At 40.0% G+C, this 23,909-nt stretch overlaps 1 protein-coding gene across 1 annotated transcript in view; it reads right to left on the bottom strand.

Annotated features, from left to right (window-relative positions):
• LOC114049843 (nuclear pore membrane glycoprotein 210-like) overlaps positions 1–23,909 on the bottom strand; it is a 127,352-nt gene that overhangs the window by 6,724 nt on the left and 96,719 nt on the right. The window contains exons 28-35 of the mRNA XM_027871268.1: positions 21,885–21,976; positions 21,408–21,582; positions 20,429–20,604; positions 19,413–19,630; positions 17,519–17,655; positions 14,790–14,916; positions 14,214–14,363; positions 909–1,159 (exon numbers count right to left, since the gene is read on the bottom strand). Coding sequence (XP_027727069.1) covers positions 909–1,159; positions 14,214–14,363; positions 14,790–14,916; positions 17,519–17,655; positions 19,413–19,630; positions 20,429–20,604; positions 21,408–21,582; positions 21,885–21,976 — 1,326 coding nt within the window. The remainder of the gene's footprint in view (positions 1–908; positions 1,160–14,213; positions 14,364–14,789; positions 14,917–17,518; positions 17,656–19,412; positions 19,631–20,428; positions 20,605–21,407; positions 21,583–21,884; positions 21,977–23,909) is intronic.

Here is a 23,909-nt window from a genome sequence, read left to right as displayed (position 1 = left end):
TATCATGTGCTATTGCTCAGAGAATGAAAGCTGAAGAATATTTACTGCAATGTTAAAAAAGAGTTTCAAAAAGCTTAGTAAAAATTCTGAGTTTCTTGTACTAGTAATCAGCTAATACTGGAAAAACTCTTTAAGTCCCTCCCATTCATTTCTCTCCCTCCCTTTGGGTATTACTCTGCCGAACAAACTACAGGATGTGGCAGGGCTAACGCACTCAAAGATCTCGAAGGAGGAATAGACAGTTTCCCTTCAGTAAATACAAGGAAGGGAACGCTTCCTCCTGTTTATTTAACCATTACTCCAGTTCAGCTTTGTCCTGATCTCTTCGAAGATGAAGAACAATCGGCTCATTGCTATTTTCAGCTTAAGAACTTCAATTCCCTCAGGTTTCTCATCTCCAGGTTATGTCCTTTAATCTTTCTTTCCAATCCTTTAAAATTATTTGCATGCGTCTGCGGTAGAACATGTGGGCAGTGAGGTGGCATAGTGGATAGAGGACTGGTCTGAGGTCAGAAAGACTCATATTCTTGAGTTCAAAGTTGACTTCAGACAGTTACAAGTGTCTGACCCTGGGCAAGTCACTTAATCCTGTTTCCTTAGTTTCCTCATATGTAAAATGAGCTGGAGAAGAAAACAGCAAACTGTTCTAGTATGTTTGCCAAGCAAACCCCAAATGGGGTCATGAAGTCAGACATGACTGAAAATGACCAAACAACAACAAATAGTGAACACTTCACATTTTTACAGCTTTTCTATCCTTAAGCTGTATATCCTAGAGCAGGACACAAGATTCCAAAACAGAATGTTGTAAGTAGATTTTCATGAATTCCTTTTACCATCTGCACTAAGAATACAGATCTTATTTTAAAATTTATTTTTCCTTCTTTTTGGCTCATCCTAAAACATACCTCCAGTTTCTCTAATACTCTGTCCACTCCCAGAACTCTTATCTCTCCAATGTCTTGTTTGCTGCTAAGAATCAATTCTGTCTGGTTGATGTAAAATGCAGGGATGAAGGGAATGAGGATTCTTTGCATGCCATTCTTGCTACGCTCACTGATGAATGTGGCCCACCCGTAGACTGAGGTGTCAGCCACACTCAAGGCTTGAAGGAGCTCCTCAGACTGTGGTCGGACTGTAATTAGGCAGACATAAACCCCTAGAGAGAGAGGGAAATATTTAGCAGGAAGATTCACAGGACTTTTAGTGGTCAGTCTGAAAGAGATGGGGTAGGAAAGATAGCATATAAACTTAGGGAAAGGAGAGGGGAATTGGAGGGAATGAAAATTAAATCTGTGTTGAGTATCCATTTCACAGACTTCTGGACTAAGCAGGGGAATACCAAAGAAATAGAACAGATGTGCAAATGAACATATATATGCAAAAATTATTGACAAATACTTACAAAGCAACATATCAACTAGTACAGACTAATACAAACTGAGAATGTTGGGGCTAATGGAATAGGAAAGAAAGGCAGGTAGTGAATTGACTTCTTAAAGGAAGGCAATCAACTTGAAATGGATTTTAACTCATGATTTTCTCTCTGGCTCACCCTCCTAACTTCTGTCAATGGTACTATCACACTTGAGTCATGCAGGTTCAAAACCTCAGTAATTTTTTTTTTTAAAGTGAGGCAATCGGGGTTAAGTGACTTGCCCAAGGTCACACAGCTAGTATGTGTCAAGTGTTTGGTCTGAGGCTGGATTTGAACTCAGGTCCTCCTGACTTCAGGGCTGGTGCTCTATCCACTGCGCCACCTAGCTGCCCCAAAACCTCAGTAATTTTGACTCATCTTTTTCCTTTGCCCTGATAATCAATCAGTCATGAAGTCCTATTGATGATTTCTTCCAAAAGTTTCTCGCCTTTTCCATAATTCAACGGTGATGTATTCCTTGATGTACTGATTCTTTTCATCATTGTAGTTTGCTACCCATCAACACTTCATCCTGTGGGATCATTTTCCACGTTCTAGGAAATACCATCCCTGTATTACTCCCACCATGTGCCTTCTTTGCTCTGGCTTACCTGCTACCAAACAGAGGCTAGAAGAATTAACAAACTGTGCTGAATCTACTGCAAATTTATATTATCTAGTTTCAGTTGGGCCTTTAGAGCAGCTCCTCTCTATCCTATACCAGTGCCCATTCCAAATCTTCTCCTATCCCAAGTCTCCCTCAGTACTACATCTCTCATTCTCAGCTGAGGACTTACAAGTCCTACTTCACTAAAAAAAAAATTGAGGCCATTCTCTGAAAGCTCCTGTTCTTATCTCACATACCTTTGACATTATCCCCTGCTATCTCCTTTTTCACTCTAGGATCTGATGAAGAGGTGATCCTTCTCTTCACCAAGGCCACCTCTTCTACATGTACCTTTGATCTTATCTCTCTCCATCTTCATTAGCAGATTACCCCCAATGTCATCCTCTTTCTTTTCAAACTCTATCAGTTCATTTCCTTCTCAGTAGAAAGACTCCCAAGCCTCTCCCATCCTTAAGAAATCCTCACTAACTCTATTTCTATTGTCTTTTATTTGTTACCTCTTTCTCAGCTAAACTCTTTAAAAGGCTAAATTTAGTACCTCCACTTCCTCTCCTCTCACTTGCTTCTAAACCCTGCAGTCTGGCTGCCTCCCTCATCCAACAGACAGCTTTCCCACTGCGCTTTGGGTCACCTGAAATTTTTATTCAAAATGAGATTCTGATGTTTCCTGACTCATAGCTATATAGAGTATAATGCGATAATATTGATGTTTTAATTTTTTTGTGTGGAAGAGATCACTGAAAATGCTGTACATTTTCCAAAATCTCTTTCTCTATTCAGTTCTGGACTGAGTACATTATCCATCTGCAACAGCTTTTCAAGACAAATATACTGGTGAATTAATTCAACTGGATGCCAGTCCAAATCTGGGAAACATTTTTTATTTGAAAGATGCCAACAGCATTTATTGAGCTTTTACTACATGCCAGGCACTGAAATAGGTGCTAGGGTTACAAATACTGTACAAACATTCTAACAGGAAAACATAGGTGAGCAGCAGCCAGGGAGAGATACTCTGGCCCAGAAAGTTACACAGATGGTGCATGAGGTCATAGAGGAGTAGACTGACAGCCCTAAATCATGTTCCAGGGATGTTGGCACATTTGATTTTAATGGTTCCAGAACTGTGTGGATACAGTATGGTTAGTCTATAGAGTGATATTAACTATAGAGTTGGATAGATTGAAAGGAATATTCCAAAAGTGAGGTAGGGTGAGTCAAACTGAAATTTCCATCATTTTAATGATCCATTTTCATTCCCAATCATCAATAATGAAATGGAGGCCAACTACACTGCCCACAAGCCTGGGAGGGCTCAGGGCATCGGGAGGGAGAATAATCTAAGCACTTTCAGGACAGCAGTATTTGGTGAGGAGTGGGAATACTGTCTGTTGGGAAAGCCTGAGCATATGTACTGAATACTCTGATGGAGCCATCAGGCTGGCAACCTCAGAATACATGCTGTATACTTCCAGCCAAGATGGCTGCATGAATCATATCAGACTGCCTAGCCCTGCCAGAAGCACTTTAGTAAAATCTGAGATTTGCATCACACTGAATAGTGATCAAGAAATATGAGAAACTACAGTAAATGACTTCTACCCCAGAACTGCACAAAGTTAGCAGAGGGCTATTAGCAAAGCCACGGTCAGCTTAGGGAAACAAGCGGGCAGCCTTCCATTATGACCTGAGACGGGCCAGAAATATGAATAGCCTGTAAGTCTCTGTGTCTGGAGGTAGCAAAAGTGCAGCTTCCTTCCCCGCCCCCACCAGAAAGCTCCAGGGTAGTTAGTAGCACAAAGTGGGCACCCTGGAAGTGACCAGAGTGGCAGGACCAGTGTGGTAGAACAGAGCTAAACTTGTAGACAACCCAGGTACCCCGGGGCTCTGAGGCCCCTAGAACTCCGTCCAGAGATGCCATAGGTGGATCCTAACAATCCAGCACTCTGGCTCCTTGCTCCATTTGCAAATAGGGGAACTCAGGGTGGCTCTCTCATAGCATAAAGTGAGGAATTATGCAGTAAAGGGAAAGACCCTAGGGCCTTTCCCCTTTGAGGTCCTATGGCCCTTGGAGAAATGGGTTTCCATCACTGGCCTTTTTCATTTTCTCTTTTCCATTTTAGGTGTGTGTGTGGGGGGGAATGGAGGTGGTGGGGTGAAGTTTCTGACCTTGGTTGGAAGAGTAAGCCACAGGAACGCAAGAAACAGAAACCAGGCTAGGCTTTGTAGCTGTTATAGAATTAATGCTCCAGGGACCAAGCAATGACTGTCCTTTGGGACCCCAGGCCAGCTAAAGGACTCACCCTGCAGTCATGCCACACTTAGGCATGAACTTGGTATATCAATACAATGTAGACCTTAGCTAAACTTTGTGTCTACTACCCCAAAGACTGATTCCTTTCATGAATGTAGTTTGCTACCCATCCTGTGGGATCATTTTCCATGTTCTAGGAAATACCATGTTCTAGGAAAGTATGCTGTGGAGATAGTGGGGGAAATGTTTGTACTTTGTTTTTGCTATATCATTGAAGTAAATATCCCTTTGTAGGAAGAAAAAAAAATTCAGCACACTGAACCTCAAAGATCCAGGAATTCTGACCTTAGGATGTGGCGGTCAGCATAGGGAATTAAAGTTACACAGAACAAAAACAAGGCAGGGCAGGGGGGGCCCATCAACCCACCCAAAATCCTAGAAGGAGGCAAAGTCTAGCCTTGGTACAAAACCCTAATTCAGGAACTAAAGCTGGAGAGATGAATAAACCAACGAAGACACTGACCACTATACTATTAAAAAAAAAATCGTAGATCTAGAGAGGCCCAAAAATCCAGCCTAGAAGAAAAAAAGTAATTGTAATAACTGCAAGCAAAGACTCACAGGGAAAAAATGGATTTTCCACAAAAATGAAATAAAAGCTCTAGAGGAAAGAAATGGAAGGAGAGCGAACAGGTTAGAAGAGAAAGTGGCAAACCTTACCCAAATAATGTACTTCCTGAAAATTAGATTAGACTAAATGAAAATAAATGACTCCATAAGACAGCAAAAAATATTAGAAAAATCAAAAAGACTGAATAAGTAGAAGACAGCTGGCATAGAAAACAGACCTGGAAAACAAGTCAAAGAGAGAGAATTTAAGAATCAATGGACTCCCTGAAAACATTGGTTTAAAAAAAAAGGCCAGGACATTGTATTTCAAGAAAATAAATGAAAACTGCCCAGATCTCTTGGAACTGGAAGGCAAAGTGAAGATAAAATCTACTAATGACCTCCTGAAATAAAACTCAAAAGGAATATTTCCAGGAATATAACAGCCAAAACCTATTTTCTATATCAAAGAAAAAAAATACTGTAAGCATCTAGAAAGAAGCAATTCAAGTACCAAGGAACTAGTAAAGATCACACAAGACCTGGCAGTTTTTACTTTCAATACAAGAGGAGATGTAGGAATATAATACTCTAAAAGGCAAAAGACAGAGATTTACAACCAAGAATAACACCCTGCAAAACCGAGTATAATCCTACTGGGGAAAAAAAAGACCTTAAATGGAATGGTGAACTTTTAAGCATTTCTGATGAAAAGACCAGAACTGAGCAGGAACTTTAAAATACAAACACAAGTGAAAAGAAACCCAGAAAGGTCAATTTACTGGAGCAGCTGCAAGGGGCTGCGTGATGATGTGGTGCTAACCTTCTACGGGGGAGAAGAAACAGATATCTCTTCAGAATCTCACTGTCATCAAAGGATGTTAAGGAGTTAAGTAAGAAAAGCAGAGGACGAGGAGAAGACTGGTATGGTACTGCAGGTTTAAAAAGTGGGAAGAGACAGAAGGATAGTAAAAGGAATACCACTAGTCTACAGAAAAGGAAGAAGAGGGTCTTTCTCATAACTGGGGTGTGTGAGCAGAACAAATATATATAGAAGAAGGGGCAGGGGAGTGGACAGTGGGAGAACCTCAGTTTTATTTGAAATACGTTCAGGTTTGAATATACACTCCCTCTCCCAACATTTTGATATAGAAATGCATCAAACACAATGGTGGGGTGGGGGAGGATTAGAAGGAAGGGAACAGTTGCAAGCAAAACCAATTTCCTGATCCTGAAGAGAAAATTAGAAGGAAAAGCAAAGAGCAAGAATCTAAGGGGGTGTCCATCAAGTGGAAAATGGCTGAACAAATAGTGGTATATGAATATAATGGAATATTATAGCATGGGAAGAAAGGACAAAAGAGGCTATTCCAGAGAATCCTGAGTCATGTGAACTGATGTAAAGTGAAATTAACAGAATTAGGAGAAGAAATTATATAATGACAACAACATAGTAAAGAAAAACACAAGTTTGAAAAATTGAAGAACTCTACTCCATACAATGACCCTTGTGACTTCTAGAGGGTCTATGCTGAAGTATGTTTCCCACCTCCTGACCAAGGTTTTGGTGATGGTCTCAATGTGCACAATGCCCACTGTGTGTGTTCATTTTGTGTGACTTTACCACAAGGATTTTTTTCTTTTGTTTTTAGTTAGGGGGACAGTAATAATTCTCCAAAGAAGAGGGTGACTGAAACATTTTAAGTAATGCACAGACAACTGAAGGAAGATCAGAAGGAAGCACAGATAAGCAGGACAGCTTTGAAAGTAGTACGTGGAGTTTATTACAGGCTAAAAAAAAGAACATGATATAAAATGCTGATTCATGGTTTGGAAAATGTTTTGGGGGTTCTGGGACCCTAAGCATTCTAAGGCAGAGCTGCCTGGAATGAATTCACACACTCAAACCTTCTCTTAGTCAAGTGGCAAAAAGTTTATTGTAACACTTTAGCAAAAGCAGGCAAAAGTCTTTATGGAACCTTCGAGAAACTGAGGATGGTGTTGGGGTTTATATGGAAAAGGGGCATGGGAAAGGAATGCCAGGGATACTAATTAGGTAATCTAAGCCAGATGTCTTTGGGAGCAATGGATGGGAAAGTGTAGGGAGTATATCAGACATTGAGGGAGTTGTCAGAGGCATGGACCTTGGGGATGTGGTGAGAGGAAGAGTCCTTAGGCCAGCCAGGGACAAAAGTCCTTGGGCTAGGCACCTCTCTGCTGTGGTGAGAGAATGTATTCTGAAACAACAGAAAATTTTCTCACAGGACAGGGGCCTACTGAGAAATTGGGAGGCTTCCAGAGAAATGATCTTAGGGCTGGGGCCCTGAGCACTCCATCGGTTTCATATACAATTCTCTTTTTGTGGTCTGCTGTGTAGATAGAAATGTTCATATTTTGGGGTGTTCAAGTTCAGAATTTTAAAAATTTTAATAAAATGGTAAATTCAAACATATACACACAATGTTGCACTCCTTTGCTTCTCTATAGTTTGCAGAAAGCAGCAAGGTGTGGATGGCTATGGCTTCTGTTAGCTCAGTTATCACACACACACACACACACACACACACCACCTGTCACACATACAAGTAAATACAAAGTATTTTCAAGGGGCAGACAGGGGAGGAAGGGAGACACAAGAAGCTAGAGGAATTGGGAAAGATCTCACCTATGAAATGGCATCTGAGTTGAGCTTAGGGTTCTAAGAAAAGGAGGTGAGTCTTTCATTCCATATATGGGGAAACAAAGTTACCAAAGGTACTGTGTAAAGACACAGAGAGGGGAGAGGGAATATCCTGTGTGAGGAAGAGCAGAGGCCAGTGCCTTGGCTTCAGTGATACAACACTCCTGGTTTTCTAACTGTTCTTTCTCCTTTTCCTCACCTGCTTCTCAAAGTTCTGTCCTTGGTCCTTTTCTCTACATATGCTTTCTCCATTGGTGAGCACATTCATTCCCAAGGCTTCAACTACCACTTCTATGCAGATTATTTTGGGGAAAAAAAAGAGTGTATGTGTACATATATATGTGTATGTATATATATGGGGCAGCTAGGTGGTGCAGCGGATAGAACACTGGGCCTGGACTCAGAAAGGCCAGAGTTTAAATATGACCTCAGACAGTAGCTGCATGACCCTAGGCAAGTCACTTAACCCCTGCCTGCGTAAAACTGGAGAAGGAAATGGCAAACCACTCTAGTATCTTTGCCAAGAAAACCTCATGGACAGTATGATCCCTGGGATTAAGAAGAGTCAGACATGACTGAACAATAACAATGTGTGTGTGTGTGTGTACATCTCTCTCTCTCTCTCTCTGTCTTTTCTAAACTCCAGATCTACATTTCCAGCAACACAGGCGATATATCTACCTAGATATGTCCTATTAGCACCATAAATTTGACAATTCCCCAAGTTTGAAACTCTCTATCACACTTTTTTTTTTTGCCTTTTGGTGAGGCAATCAGGGTTAAGTGACTTGCCCAGTGTCATACAGCTAGTAAGTGTCATGTGTCTGAGGCCGGATTGGAACTCAGGTCTTCCTGATCTAACACACTTCTTACATGAACTTACAATTACCAAGTCCTGTTACATCTACCTTTGTACATCCCTTGCATTCATTTCCTTCTTTATTCCCATTGCCACCACCCAATCAGAGGCTTCTATCTCATATCTATCCCCTTCTTTCCTTAGTACAGCTACCACCAGAGTTTAGACACTCATCATATGTTGCTTTGACTGATGCAATAGTCTCCCAACTGGAGTGTCTGCCTCAAGTCTACCCATTAAGTGAGGCGGAGGCAAGTAGGTGGCACAATGCAGAGAGAACACTGGGCGTGGAGTGAGGAAGACCCAAGTTTAAATCTGGCCTCAGAGACTTCCTAGCTATGTGTCCCTGGGGCAATCATTTAAGCTATGTATCTCAGTTCATAATAATAGCACCTATCTACCAGGGTTGTTGTGAGGATTGAATGAAAATATTTGAAGAACGCCTAGCACAGTGCCTGGCACATAGTAGCACTTACATGTTCCCTCCCTCCTTCCCTTGCTCCAACACACCAACCACATACTCGTTGAAGTGAGTATAGCTCCAGTCACTTTACTCCCCAGGTGAATTAAATGCCAGTGGTTCCCTTTTACCTCTAGGATCAAAACCAAACTCCCTCCTCGCTCCAGGCCCAGTGTTCTCTCTGCATTGTGCCACGTACCTGCCTCTGCGTCACTTAATGGGTAGACTTGAGGCAGACACTCCAGTTGGGAGACTTGCATCAGTCCAAGCAAGGTATGATGAGTGTCTCAACTCTGGTGGTAGCTGTAGTAAGGAAAGAAGGAGATAGATATGAGATAGAAGCCTCTGATTGGGTGGTGGCAATGGGAATAAAGAAGGAAATGAATGCAAGGGATGTACAAAGGTAGATGTAACAGGACTTGGTAATTGTAAGTTCATGTAAGAAGTGTGTTAGATCAGGGGGACCTGAGTTCAAATCCGGCCTCAGACATATGACACTTACTAGCCGTGTGACCCTGGGCAAGTCACTTAACCCTGATTGCCTCACCAAAAGGCAAAAAAAAAAAAGTGTGATAGAGAGTTTCAAACTTGGGGAATTGTCAAATTTATGGTGCTAATAGGACATATCTAGGTGGCACTCAAGGCTCCAGCCTTGTCACCTGTTACTCCCTTCCCTCCCCCCCGCTCAGCAGTCCTCGGAGGGGCTTCCTGCTGCTCTTCCTAGGCAACACGTCCTCTCCCATCTCTACGCCTCTGTACAGACTGGCCCTCATCCATGGAATGGACTGTTTTTCTCTCTGCCTCTCAGAATCCCGTCTGTTTCCTTCCAAGCTCAGCCTTTTCTGATTTTCTAGCTGCTAGGGCATCTCCACCAAAGTCACCTTACATTTACTTTGTAGATGCCTACCCACAGATGTGTTGTCTCTCCTGAGAGAATGCAAGCTCCTCAAGGGCAGGGACTGTTTCATTTTTGCCTTTGTATCCCCAACACCCAGCATAATGTTTGGCAAAAAGTAGGTGCTTAATAAAATGCTTCTTGATTGATCCTTTAAAATTCTAATTCAAATGCCACTTCCTCCATGAAAACTTCCCCAATCCCCCTATATCTTCCCCCTTAGACCTCATATATTACTTTATTTTGTACTTCTCTGATTCATTTATTATATAATATTGTTTACTGTAGTTATTTATTACTTATGTTTGTGTTTTATCCCTCATCAGACAGTAAATTCAAGTCAGTTTCTTATCTGAATTTTGGATCTTCTTCAGAAGGTAGCATAGTAATTTTGCCCACAGTTACCATTTAATAAATATTTGTTGAAGTTGTCACTGAAAAATTATTTTTTATAAATATGATAAATAAAATAATTTATAGGGAACTGATAAAAGCCTATCTGGGCAATAATTCAATATCCAATGGACAAATAATCAAAGGATACAAATATCTCTCGATTCCTGTAAGTTATGCCTCCGTTAATGCAGCCCAAGATCCACATTAGCTTTTTTGGCTCCCACATGCACTCTTGATCCATATTGAGTTTGTAATCCATGACTCTCCATCTCCTGACTCTGCCTTCATTCATGCCTGCAAAGTTTTCCTTTCTGATCTCTGCCTCCTGGCTTTCCTAGGCTCCTTTAAGTTGGCTCAAATCCCACTTTTTGCATGAGACTTTCCTGGTTTACCTCAGTGCTAGTACCTTCTCTCTGAAATTACTTCCTATTTCTACTGTATGTATCTTGAAACTACATAATTGTTTGCACATTGTCTCTCCCACTAGAATGTTAGCTCTCTGAGGGTATGGATCCCATTTTTGCCCTTCTTTGTATCATCAGTAATTAGTGCAGTGTTTGGCATATGTTAAGTGTTTAGGAATTACTGACATGACTGACCCAGATCTTTTTCAGATGAACTTCTAACTATGCATGCCCCATCTTGAATTTAGGAATTTTTTTTAAATCCAAGCATAGGAATCAATGTTCATCCTTATTACATTTCATTTTGTTGGATTTAATTCAATGCTCTGGTATGTCAAGGTGGGAAGTGACCTGCATACTAACTACTTAACCCAATGTATTAGCTATGGTTCTCACCTGACATACTATCTATACCTTTATCCAAATCATCCAAACAGTTAAACAGCACAGGGCCAAGAATGGATCCAATGACATTTCACTGGAGTCATCATTCCAAGGTAACATGGAACTATTAAGTATTTAAGTCCAACCACTCAACCAGCTCTGAATTTACTGAACTGTCCTATCAATCTGGCCCATATCTCTCCATTTTTTCCCATCAGAATAGCATGAGATAATGTAACAAATATTTTGCTAAAAACCTAGCTAAACTATATCTACAGTATGCCCTGATCTAGCAGACTATAAAAGGAAAATAGGTTAATCTGAAATGTCTTGTTCTTGATAAAGTCACAGTGCTTCTTTGGGATTGTGACTGCCTTTTCTAAATATTTGATAACTATCTTCCTAGGAATTGAAGCTGAAGTCCACCAGACTATAGTTTTCAGACTCTATTTTGTTCCTTTTCTTCTGAAGAGGGAGGGGGCATTTGGTCTTCTTGAGTCCTGCAGTACCTCTGGTGTTTTGCGTGACCTCCCAGCATTCATATCTGCCAGTTCTTTTGTGACCTAAGGATGTAGTTAATCTGGGCCAGATGACTTGAACTCATAAAGGGCAGCTTAATGAAAACAAAAGCAAAATAAATAAGAAGCTCTGTTGTGAGTTATCATTCTCTCTACCTCAAGCAACAAGCTTTTTTAAAATTCTCTTTTCCCCAACATAGCTAAAAAAGAATTTTTTTTGTTTTCTTTATTTTCCTCATCAGCTTCAGGTTATTGTGAACTTTATTATTATAATTTTTTTTTTTGGCAAGGCAATTGGGGTTAAGTGACTTACCCAGGGTCACACAGCTATTAAGGGTCAAGTGTCTAGTCTGAGACAGGATTTGAACTCGGGTCTTCCTGACTCCAGGGCTGGTGCTCTATTCACTGCGCCATCTAGCTGCCCCTCCTGACATTATTTTTACAAGAGCATGCCTTGCTTTCATATTACCCTTCTCTTAACTGTTAGCCTCCTGTTTTTCCTTGTCAACTAAATGGTTTCTTTTTGTGGCTTCAGAATTTCATTCTTTTAGAGTTTCCCATCTTACCTGGGTTTATTACCCCTGTAGAATTTTAGTTCGGAGAAATCTACCTTTTTTTCTAAATCCTTTGAAATCTTCTCTCCTAAAATCTAGGGTGCATGTCAGATTACTCCTGGATTTCCTCTCCAACTCGATAACAAACTCTAAGAGGGAATAGTTAACTTCCCCTGTAAGGTTCGCATTGTTTCCATTCCGGTCAATGAGAATCAGATATAGAACAGAATTTCCCCTTGTTGGCTGCTCCATCTTCTGAAAGATGAAATTATCATTCAGGGAAGTTAAGAAATTGATAGCTGTTTGCCTTTGGAAGAGAGAGAGCTCCAACAAATGTCTGGAATAATGAAGTCCCCATCACTACTAGATCAGGTCTCCATTCCAGGCTTGGGATACTCATCTATTTCTTCTTTCTGTTCAGGTGATCCGTAATATGCCATGACAAAATTGCTTCTGTTTCTTCCTCCACTGATCTTGACCCAAATGTTCTCCATCAAGTTTTCCCACTGTGGTTCCTAGTTTTCTTCACAAGAGTAAATGTTTTTAATAGATAATGTTGCCCAATTCCCCTTATCCTATCCTGTTTCTTTTGAACAAGGAATACCCTTCCCAGGGCCATATTTGGTCATGGGATTCATCCTACCTAGTCTCAGTGACACCTCTTGGGTCTCTGGCTCAGAGATCTTGCCTATTGCTTAAAATTTGATCATCTGTATGTGGCTATTTGAAGCCACAAGTTTCACTATTCAGGATCCTTTCTTGAGTTTTGTTTCTTATGAAATTCTACATGTCTTCACTACTTTCTTTTTAAAAAATATTTAATTTACTACTTATTTATTTAAAACATTCTTTTCTTTTTAAATTTTGAGTTCCAAATTCTCTTCCCAACCCCCTTCCCTACCCACTGAGAAGGCAAACAATATATCAGTTCTACATGTGAAATCATGCAAAGCATATTTCCATATTAGCCATATTTTTTTTTTAGAAAAGCCAGAAAAATAAAGAAAGTGAGAAAATTATACTTTAGTTTGCACTCAGAGTTCATTAGTTTTCTCTTTTTTCTGCTATTCTTTATCGTAGCTACTCTATAGTATCTATTTTCCTGGAAGTACATAGGTATTTTTCTCCCTCCTCAAACCTTTTTATTTTAAAAGCCCTTGTAATGAGATTTGCAAAATGCAAAGTAACACATTCTTATCAGCCTTTGTTCCCTTCCATCCCAGCTCAGGAACCAGTTTGTAACTCCCGGGTATTTTAAGTCAAGTTAAGAAATGCAAATTCCATTCTCAGACACCATCTTCTTAGCCAATTCCAATATGGATTTTTTTCCTCTTCCCATTCCTGAAACACTTACTAGTTAGATCACTCATTTTGGCACTTAATCATACATTGCTTTTCAGTGGTATTGTATGTATCATCATATATATATCCACATGTTTATATGCATATGTTTATATGCACATGGGGAATAAGAGAAGGAAATAAGCATCTATGTAGCACCTATTATGTGCCAGGCACTGTGTTTGTGAGGGAGGTGCTATTATTATTCTCATTTTACAGTTGAAGAAACTGAGGCAAATAAAGGTTAAGTGACTTGGCCAGGGTCACACAGCTACTGTGTGTCTGAGGTTGGATTTGAGGACTTCCTGATTCTAGGGCCAGCCTTGTATCCACTGTGCTGCCAGCTATCTTTAATTTCTGTGTTTCCCCTTCATTGTTTAGCACAGGTTATGTATGTAGTAGGTACTTAGCAAATACTTGTTGAAATGAACTCATTTTTGAAGGAAATGAGTGATATGGATTAATGGAAAGGAGTAAAAAAAGGCAACATGCCTTTAAAAAGAGCAGCATGTACAAAGGCAAAGACACTGGAACCACTAGTTGTTTTTGGAGGATAAAAAATGAGGTTAGTGAGACAGAAGTGACAGTGAGTACAAAGACCCTGGATGCCAGGCTGGAGACTTTAAATATGAATAATGTGCATTAAGGTCCTACAATGTAGGCTCTTGATGAAAATGTTAATTGAATACTATGCTAGCTGCTGTATCTCAGTTGATACTGGGGAACACTGTAGTTTCTATTCAGTGAGGAGGTGACAACTTATATGAAGGAAGTAAACAGCAGAGGAAAACTGACTATAACTGGCAGAGCTTACCTTTATCAATGCTGAAATCTGAATGAACAGCGAAAACTTTGCTTGCTGGAATGTCTAGTATTGTATTACTAAACTGAACATGACACAGCATGAGAGTCTCAGGAAGAAGAATTTCTGTGATGGCAAAGGCCTGAGTTGGGGTACAGGAACCTAGTAAGCAAAAAGAGATGAATGAATAAGTTGCTAACCCTATTTTTATAGGGAAAAATAAACATGAATCATATTCCTTTGATGTTAAATCACTGAAATAAACACAGCCAAGGAAAGATGACAAAATATAATTTTTAAAATGTCTTCTATTCTACCTCTTGCCTTCAGGGAGGGTTACAACTATCCAAGACAAACAGCTGTATGTCACATCTCTAGAGAGAAAGGTTTTATAACTTCCCTCCTTCACCTATTTTGATGACAGACAACCCTCTCTGACCTGTTTATTCACCTGTTTACTCACTCTAGGTAAAGGCGAGGAAACAGAAGAGTAAAGGGATTTGAGGTTATCTGCTCAAAGCCTAGAACAACTAGGGTGAGACAGGAAAGATGGGGGCACTCACACAGATCCAGAGACACCTTCCTGACCTTTGAGGTTGACACCATTTCTGCCCGCAGTGATGAAGAGACTGAATACAGTTGAATCAGGAGTATTGGTGAGGTAGGTCTTGGGGTCATAGTGGAGAGTTAATCTTGAAGAATCATTAACAACCACCTGTCACCAAACCAAAGGAGAAATCAGGGATTCCATAAACCTCTGTTGGAACATTCATTCTCAGGACAGATATGGGTTTGAATTTTGCCTCTGATAGCTATTAGCAGCTACGCGACATGGGTAAGTCATGTAACTCCTCTGAGCCTCAGTTTCCTCATCTGAAAAATGAGAATAATAATACCTAATACCCACATCTTAAGGACATTGTGAGGATCAAATAAGGTAATGTATGTAAAGGAAATCTTTGTAATCTTTCAATTGTCATATAAATATCAGTCACATGATAGATTATTGATGTAGCTCTGAATTGATCCAGTAATTCTGGAAAGCAATTTGGAATTATCTCCTTAAAATCAGTAAACTGTGCATAAATTTTGATCCAACTATACCACTACCAGGACAATACCCCCCAAAAAATCAAAGAAAGAGGAAAAAAACCATATGCACAAAAATATTTAGAGCAGTTCTTTGTGTAGTAGCAAAGAACTGGAAACTAAAGGGGAGTCCATCTATTGAGGAATGGCTAAACAAATTATGGTGAATGAATGGAGTAGAATATTACTGTCCCATAACAAATACAGACTGGATGGTTCAGAGAACTGAGGGAATGCTGTATGAATTGATTCATAGTTAAGTGGCCAAACTAGAAGAATAATTTATTCAATAACAATGCTGTAAAGAACAACTTGGAAAGACTTAAGAACTCTGATCAATTCAAGAATCAACTATGATTCCAGAGGACTGATGGTGAAGCATGTTACTTCCCTCTTGACAAAGAGGTGATAGAATTAAGATGCAGAATAAGGCATACATTTTTGGACACAGATAATATGGGATTTATGTTGCTTGACTAAGTAGGAGGGCAAAGGGAAATAGGATTAGGGCAGTGAAAGAAAGAAAGAAAGGTGGAAAGAAAGAAAAGAAAAGCAAGTCAATGAGGATTTTTTTTAATGCAGAGAAGAAATCAGAAGGAAGGCCAGAAAGAAGTAAATCAATGCAGCTTTTAAAACTACAGATTAAATTTTTTATATACCTAAAAAGAAAAGCAGACTGTACAAAACAAATCTGCAATTTCATATAAATACCCATTGTATTGGATGTTTGTTAAGTTCAGAATAAAAATAAATATAAAAAGGTCAATTATATTTAGTATCACCTTTAACCTTAAGAAAAAAAATCAGTTCCTCTATCTACAAATTACCTTTATAGAAACCACAAAACTGGCCACCACAAAGCCTGCTCACCTCTACCAAGATAATACAACACTTGATTCTAGAAGCAAATTGTGCTCATGCTGTTTGCTCTGCCTGGAAGGTTTTCCCCTACCCACCATTCCCACTTGTCAAAATCCTCTCTATCCTTCAAGTTCTAATTTAAATGCTACTTCCTTCATCTTCCCCTCAGCAAAATATTGCTCCTTCCTCTAAGCCTCAATAGTGCTTTATAATTTTCTCATATCACATTCTGCCTTACATTCTCATTCTTTGAGCATTTATCTTGTTCTACCTCCCCTGTGCCCCAACCTCACTAGACTTTAAGTTTCTTGGGAGTAGGAATTATGTCTTATTCTCTTTTGTGTTACATTCATCAATGTAGTATTACCTTATACTGTGGGTATTCAAATATAATTCTAATAAATGAAACAACTGAATGGATGACAATGGTAATAATGGTGTCACTAATCTGTTTAACTTACATGGCATTTTAGTATAAGAAACCTAAAGTGCTTCCTCTTTCTTACCTTCAAGGATGTTATGACCATCCAACAACAGTATCAACTCCTTACATTTCTTTAGCACTGTAAAATTTACAAAATGTTTTCCTCATGACAACAGACATTGGGAATTGGACTAGATGACCCGTAAAGTCAGTTCAAGCTCCTAGGATTCCACTATATGAATTATATAAATAAACTAGGGCTCAGGGAAGTTAACCCACATGCCCAAGCATATCAAACTCATTAGTGTCAGAAGGACTAGTCTAAGTTCTGCCTAGTTCCTTTTTTACTAGCTCTCACTGCTGTCTACAAAATGAAGAGCTAAACCACTGGCCTAAGCACAAAAGCTAAAAAAAAAAAAAACAAATCAATCAGGAAGAAGAATATAATGTCTAATTGTTATAAGAAAAATGTTCAGCTGAGTTTCCTTAGTTCAAGTCATTTCTAGTGTATCCCAAAAGGTAAGATTCTTAACCATATGGCTGTTTCATGTTTCTATAATTCTCTGTTCAAGTTTCTGTTTCTTTGTATCATTCCATTTTTCCTGCCAGGGGTCTCAACTCCGGCCGCTGTGCTAATTCTGTTGCTTAAAATTTCTGTGGAGGAGTATACTTTCTCTGGAACAAATACAGTAAAACTACAAAAAAAACCCCCCAGTATTAGATAATATTGACTGGGTTTCTTCTGGATAGGGTGGTATCAATGGTATATATAACTTTGGCAGGGCCATCGCCAGTCATGACTTTTTTCTTGCCACTGGACTCCAAGACATCACCCTCATGATGTCATTGGTGCTCTTCAAGAAAAAGGATGAACAACAACAATTATTCTGGCACATGGTGGTAATCATTTTGGTCTCTTAACCCCTGGTGTTTAAAGATTTACCTCTCGATAGGTTTTCACTACTCCTGGAATGTCATAAAAGACTGTTGCTGTTCCTGGACTCCTGGCCACTACTGCCCCAGAGATGATGTCTGTTTGTAGAATATTGTCAGCTGAAATCATCCATATCCCAGGTTCACCTAGCAAAAGTAATCAAAAAGAGAGTGCCCTTTGGCTTTAGCCCTGGATGTACCTCAAAGGAAGAAAACCCTTTCTGGTCACCCTATTCATAGAATTCATACAGGAGGCTCTACATCCAAAGACCTCTTAGGCATAGAACGTACATCTCCCCTCTGGAAAGACATATTCTATTTTGTTGAAAACCTTGTTCTTGTGACTAGGTTATCTACCTCCTCTCCCCCCATCCTAATCAAACAAGACCTATTGGCCTTTAGGATAATAAGGTAGGCTAGTGAGCTGAAGAATACTCTCCCTCCCCTTTTCTCTCCAAAACAAAGGATAAGAAAGGGTATTTATGCATTCCAGAAAGAGCTCTCTAGTTACACTTTTTCAGACACTGTGAAAGGCTAACATGCTTTAAGTCTTTCCATTTAACTACTGGGAAAACTGGAAAAAGGAGGGGGTTGGCAGAAAATCTGGCTTGTATACTCTACCTTAAATCTCCAGAAGTTGAAGGAATATGGAAAACTGCTTTAGATGACATAAACTGGCATGAGGCCATTTGGTTTACCCATTCAGAGTAGTACGAGTTGTGAATATAGGGGAAACTCCACAACATGCATAATAAGTGAGGATAAAAGAAGTCTCTTGTCCATTACCAATAGACACCAACTTCTAAGAATCTAAGATTGTCTTATTACAGAAGTATTTTAATTATAGTCTCTCTAACCTAAAAGCAAACTTGTGCCCACTGGTCCTAAGCAGTTGTCATGGGCAGTTCAGCTCTCAGAGGGGCTAAGATTTGATCTGGACCCAAAAGAACTCTCTTTGCACTAAATGTTAGAAATGGAGTCCTTGCTAAGCCAAGTTCATCACACTGCTTTTCCCAAATGCATATATGGACACACAGAATTCCCACAGGAAGCTGCAGAGTCAAAACTACACCCCATTCCACTCTTTCTTGAAAGCCTACACAGAGCCACCATCCTCCCACCCAAGGTCTGATGTTAGATTTGCTGAGAGCTGAGCAAGGCCAGATAGCCGCTTCTTTTGACAAGAATAACATTTTGTTGTGATCTCATCTAACTCAATGATACTTCTTAGCCTAGAAATTCTTTGCTGAACATAAGTAGTCTGCCCCCATTAGAACTCAAACTCTATCAAAATGAAGACTGATTGAAACTGAGTTTTCAATTTTATTCCATAACATCTAATACATGCAAAACCAAGTTTTCAAACTAGGATCATATAGCTGCTGCGCATAGAATTTATTTCTGTACCACACATCCTTAGTTACTACTCCTCTCAGAATATGCCCACTGTCTGGGGTGCAGGTCATGTTAGAAATGACAAATGAGTAATGGCCAAAACAGTGACTTCAGCTTTTAGTAAAATTCAGTACAGGGCTATGTACAGTCATTCATTCACTCATTCACTAAATCAACAAACATTTCTTAAACACCCATTATGTGTCAGGCACTGTGCATAGTAACAAATATTTAATAAATGCCATAGACTGAGTAGCTATAGAGAGAAATGAGAAGTACCAGTTGATGTGAAATTCCCAAAACATAGAGAAAGGGGTGATTCTGCTTATGCCCACTTACTCTCTAGTCCCATCCTCAGAAATATTAGCACTCCTGGTTCTAGAGGACAAGCATAGGACCTTGCATGTAATAGGAGCTTAAATATGCTTGCTGGATTGCATTAGATGAGAAAAAGCCTTCAGAGTTGGGCCACTTTTTAATCTTCAGTGTAATGGGAAGGGGATACAAACCATCCTGGTTGACAAGATAAGTGCTGAAGCAGATGACATCTCCAACAAAAGTAAGCCTGGTGTCAGGCTCGATGGCATGCTCCACTGTGACAGGGATATAATCAGCCATGCCTGGGTGTCTCTGGTCCCAGAGCCCAATAAGTGTCACTCCCCGGTTAACAGCCTGTGCCATGTAAGTATAATTCTTATTCCCTGGTCCAATCAGCAACAAATCATCTCTGAAAGTAGACACAGAAGGAAGGAACAAGCATTTATTAAGGGCCTACCATGGGCCAGGCCCTGTGCTAAGTGCTTTACAAATATGTCATTTGATCCTCACAACAGTGGGGAAGTAGGTGCTATTTTTATCCTCATCTTACAGTTGAGGAAACTGAGGCTGACAAAGGTTAAATGACTTGCCCATGGTCACATAGCTGGTAGGTGTCTGAAGTCAAAGTTGAGCTCAGGTCTTCCTGTCTCCAGGCCCAGTGCTCTATACAACAGCACAAGCTGAGAAGGTAACATCTTTAAAAATGGATGAGCAGAATCCTGCTCTAGAAGGCAGGATGGTACTACATGGGATTTAATGGCTCAGGGCTTAGAGGGAATTTTAACATTTTAGAGTGTAAACAAGTAGATGTTAAGGAACAGATAAAATTTCTTTACACAGTATCCAGCATAGTAGTACTCATAAATAAAATAAAATCAATGAAAATAAAGTAAATAAAATAAAGTCAATAAAAGCTTTTTGATGAAGATATTATGGAATTTACTGAGTAAAGATTTAAAAAGGAATCCTGGACATCTGATCCCTCTGAATTCAAAAGCACTGGGACCTGGCAAATGACTTCTTTCTAAGAGTTTTCTACTTAAAATACCATCATAAAATCCTTAAGTCTTTTTGGTCATGTTCCTAGCTTCATACAAAAGAGTTCAGGTGAGTAACATGAAAAGGAATTCGGTTGGGTTGCTGTACAACATGGAACAAACTTACAGGAATTTGAGCATGGGACTAAATGATGCTCTGAATTCCCTACCTGTTCAGGGCCAAGTAGAGTTGTGTGTTCTGTGTGTGGAATTTCTCTCCAATGCTATCATAGAACTGGACAGTGAAGGTGAGAGACATGCCCAATGGAAATGCTGATAGGACCCTTCCTGGAGCAGTGTAGAGTTTGGGGTGGGTACTCATCCGCAGGTATGTCACTGGTGCTACCTGTGGGAGGTAAAGCTTCTTAGAGCAGTAGCAAACAAGAAGTAGAAGGGTGGGCATATGTTATCAAAACAGAGACACATAGAGAGGAATGAGAGCTTTTCAAGCTTGGACAGCATGAATATCTTACATACAGAGACAGTAAAGACTGTGGCTCCAAGTCACAGAGAAGTTTCTAACAATTACAGCCATACAACAACAGCCTAGCAGTAGAGGCTGGATGCTTTCTGAGGGCTCAGGAGGGATACTTAAGTCTTACACATCTTTGGATCCTCCACAATGCAGGGCCTCGCATGGTCTGTACTCAGTAAATATTACCTGAATGAGTCTATCAAGGTCTTTTCGAAACTGTGTGGGAAGTTGGACTGGATGACCGATCAGATCTAAATTCTGTGATTCTAATGACAAAAGTGAATTTCAGGCAATGGCTTCAACCTTTTCAATTCAATTCAGAAAATATTTATTAAGTGCTCACTGTGTGCCAGGTACTATGTGATATAATGGGGCTACAGAGACAAAAAAAAAGTCAAAGAACATTTTTCACTACAGCTGTTTATGATGAAACTAATGGATCGTGTGGTATGTTGGCTTGCCAGTAGGCCCTCATAACTACCTTGGTCCCTTGCCACTTGTCAGTTGATAACATCTGCCAGAATCAGTCTCTTGTCCTGATTGCTTAACTACACTCTCTAAGAAAGATACCAAATACTAAGAAAGTTTGTAGTCCCAAACAGATACGATCAGCTACTATGCAGTTTTAAGACTATTCAGTCATGTAGCATTTTAGCAAATGTTCCTAAACGCACCTGGACCCCAGTTATGGCTGTCTGGTTGACTCCAAAAGGCTCCAGAGAAGTGACTTCTACTACAGCAGTACCTGCGATAGCGCCAGCTTTCAGGAGTCCTTGGCCATCCTCCTCGATGACAGATGAATTGGGGAAACACCTGAGAACCCTGGAGCTTACAAATGCAGCTCCTTCCCTAGGGTAGAGGCAGATTAAATGAAGGCCTTCAGTTAGGTTTTGTTTTAACTAGAGGGGAATGAGGAAAGTTTTTTTAGGATTATTTCTAAGATTGCACACTTAGAAGGTTATCCCATTTTCAGGATGTCTGGTGGCCTCAGGTGAAGGACCATCCTTACACTGTGCTGAAGTTTTCAAAATAAAATGCCTTTATGAAGTATGTTTAAAAAGTTGTACCCAGGGGTTGTCTGCCTGAGTGAAATGTCTTGCAGAAGGTAAAGTAAAATTCACTAGGTAGTGCTCTCCCCTCCTTTCAGTTACCTGTTGGTATGCAGTTTGAGCTGAGAATTCATAGACATCAGAATTTGCTCTGCTGGGCATTCTGGACAGAAAAGCTGGAGCTTTTCAAACACCTGTGACAAGAAAGCATTGGGTTTTTTTTAAATGAAAAATACAGACTGAAACATTTTCACCATGATGATACCTATTCATGTGGACCTGGAAAACTCTTTAATACAAGGTAGCTAGCTATTAGGAAGACCAATCCCTTCCTCGCTGTCAAATGGTCTCTCATAATAATGACAGCTACAAAGCGATATATCTCTATTTTCCTTTCACATAAGTGTGAACCCTGGCAAGTCACTTAACGTCTCTGAGTCTCAGTTTCTTCATCTATATGATCCAGGATAATGAGAGCACCTGCCTCATAGGGTCATTATGAATATCAAGTGGGAGGACATCTAACAAACACAGAAGGTTTGTGCTTTGCAAACCTTAAAGTGCCACAGAAATACAAGCTGATATTACTAATCTTACTACTTTATTGGTCCCAGTGTACAACCGAGCTGTCCATCTGTTTCCCTCACTTTCGTCAAACAACTAGTCCCGTGTCTTTTCCAGTCACACATATCCTTGAGGTCTCTTACATTATGTCTCATGTTTACATGTTATTGGTAATGTGCTGCTGTTGACTCACACTCACTAGGCCTCACCCCATTGCTTTTTGTGTCATCTGTAATTCTGATTATTTTGACAATATGTTTTATGATTTATAGCCATAGAGCATCATCAAGAGATTCCTGGGATTAGAAATATATGTTTCTGCAGCAACAAGCAGCTTGGAATAGTGCTGCACAAATTCCCAAATATGATGCAACCTGCTCTCCAGCTCCTATTCAGTTCTAAGCCCAGCTCACTGTCTACCCGATGTGCCGCCCCCCCATTCCCTTCCCCCTTCCTCTGCTTTTTCTCTCTCTCACTTCTCTCTCCCCCTCACTTCTTTCCTCTCCCTTTTTCTTTCTCCCTGTCTCTCCCCCATGCACCCGGGCTCACACAATCTGTGACAGTCCAATTACATACTCTAATATGAGCAATAAGCATTTTTCATATTTTTTGCATGGTAATGGCTAGGCTGATCTCATTGTGGGATGATATCACCAACATATTCAATGGACTAATGTGTGTGAATATATTACATGTGTACACATATGTATATTTGTGAGTGCTTATTCGATAGGCATGACAATAGATTGGGCTCAGAATCGAGCAGGATTTAACTTTACAATCTTGGAAAATTTGCAAAGTTCTTTTAAAGACCCCAAGCTTCCTCCTGAAATGAAGGCCTATTCCAAAATTCTTCTGGTATCACTGGATGGTTACCAGGCACGGAACACTAAAATCTTTGAAGAACTGATAATGAGGCTTGCCAGAGGGCAAGGGAAAAGTATGTGGTAGTGCGAACAGGCTTAAGCAAGAAATCATAAAGGAGAATTACAGAGAATATCAATCAATAAAACAGATGAGGAGAGAAGATGGATTGTTCATGTGGCTGGAGCTAGCAACAGTCAACGGAAAAGCCCATTCACTCTCGTATGGGAGCTTCTTAACATCAAAAGAAATGGAAGAAGGGACCTAGTGCGTTGAGTATTTCTCCTGAAGTGAGCTTGTGTGAAGACATGAATAAGAGCCAATACATACTTGGAGCTGGTAGAGACCTTAGAGGTTGCTGAGTCTCATCATCTCAGTTTACACAAATGGAATAGAGGCCCTGAATTTAAGAGCATGTTCAAAAACAGATTCCCTGGAGTATGTGGTTATTGGTCTACATATTGTCATTCCCACCCACTAATCATCAATAAAATGTAAGCTTCTTGAGGTCCAAAATACAAAAAAGTGATAGTTTGTAGTCTCTTGTCATCCTATGTAATATTTTGTAAATAACATCATACTTGGGGCAGCAAGGTGGAGCAGTGGATAGAGCACCAGCCCTGAAGTCAGGAGGACCTGAGTTCAAATCTGGCCTCAGACCAAACACTTGACACTTACTAGCTGTGTGACCTTGGGCAA

Source organism: Vombatus ursinus, unplaced genomic scaffold (assembly GCF_900497805.2).
Source record: "Vombatus ursinus unplaced genomic scaffold, bare-nosed wombat genome assembly UNPS02014798.1, whole genome shotgun sequence".
Taxonomy (NCBI): Eukaryota; Metazoa; Chordata; class Mammalia; order Diprotodontia; family Vombatidae; genus Vombatus; species Vombatus ursinus.
The sequence above is the reverse complement of the archived record's forward strand: the minus strand, read 5'-3'. Positions and strand labels throughout refer to the sequence as shown.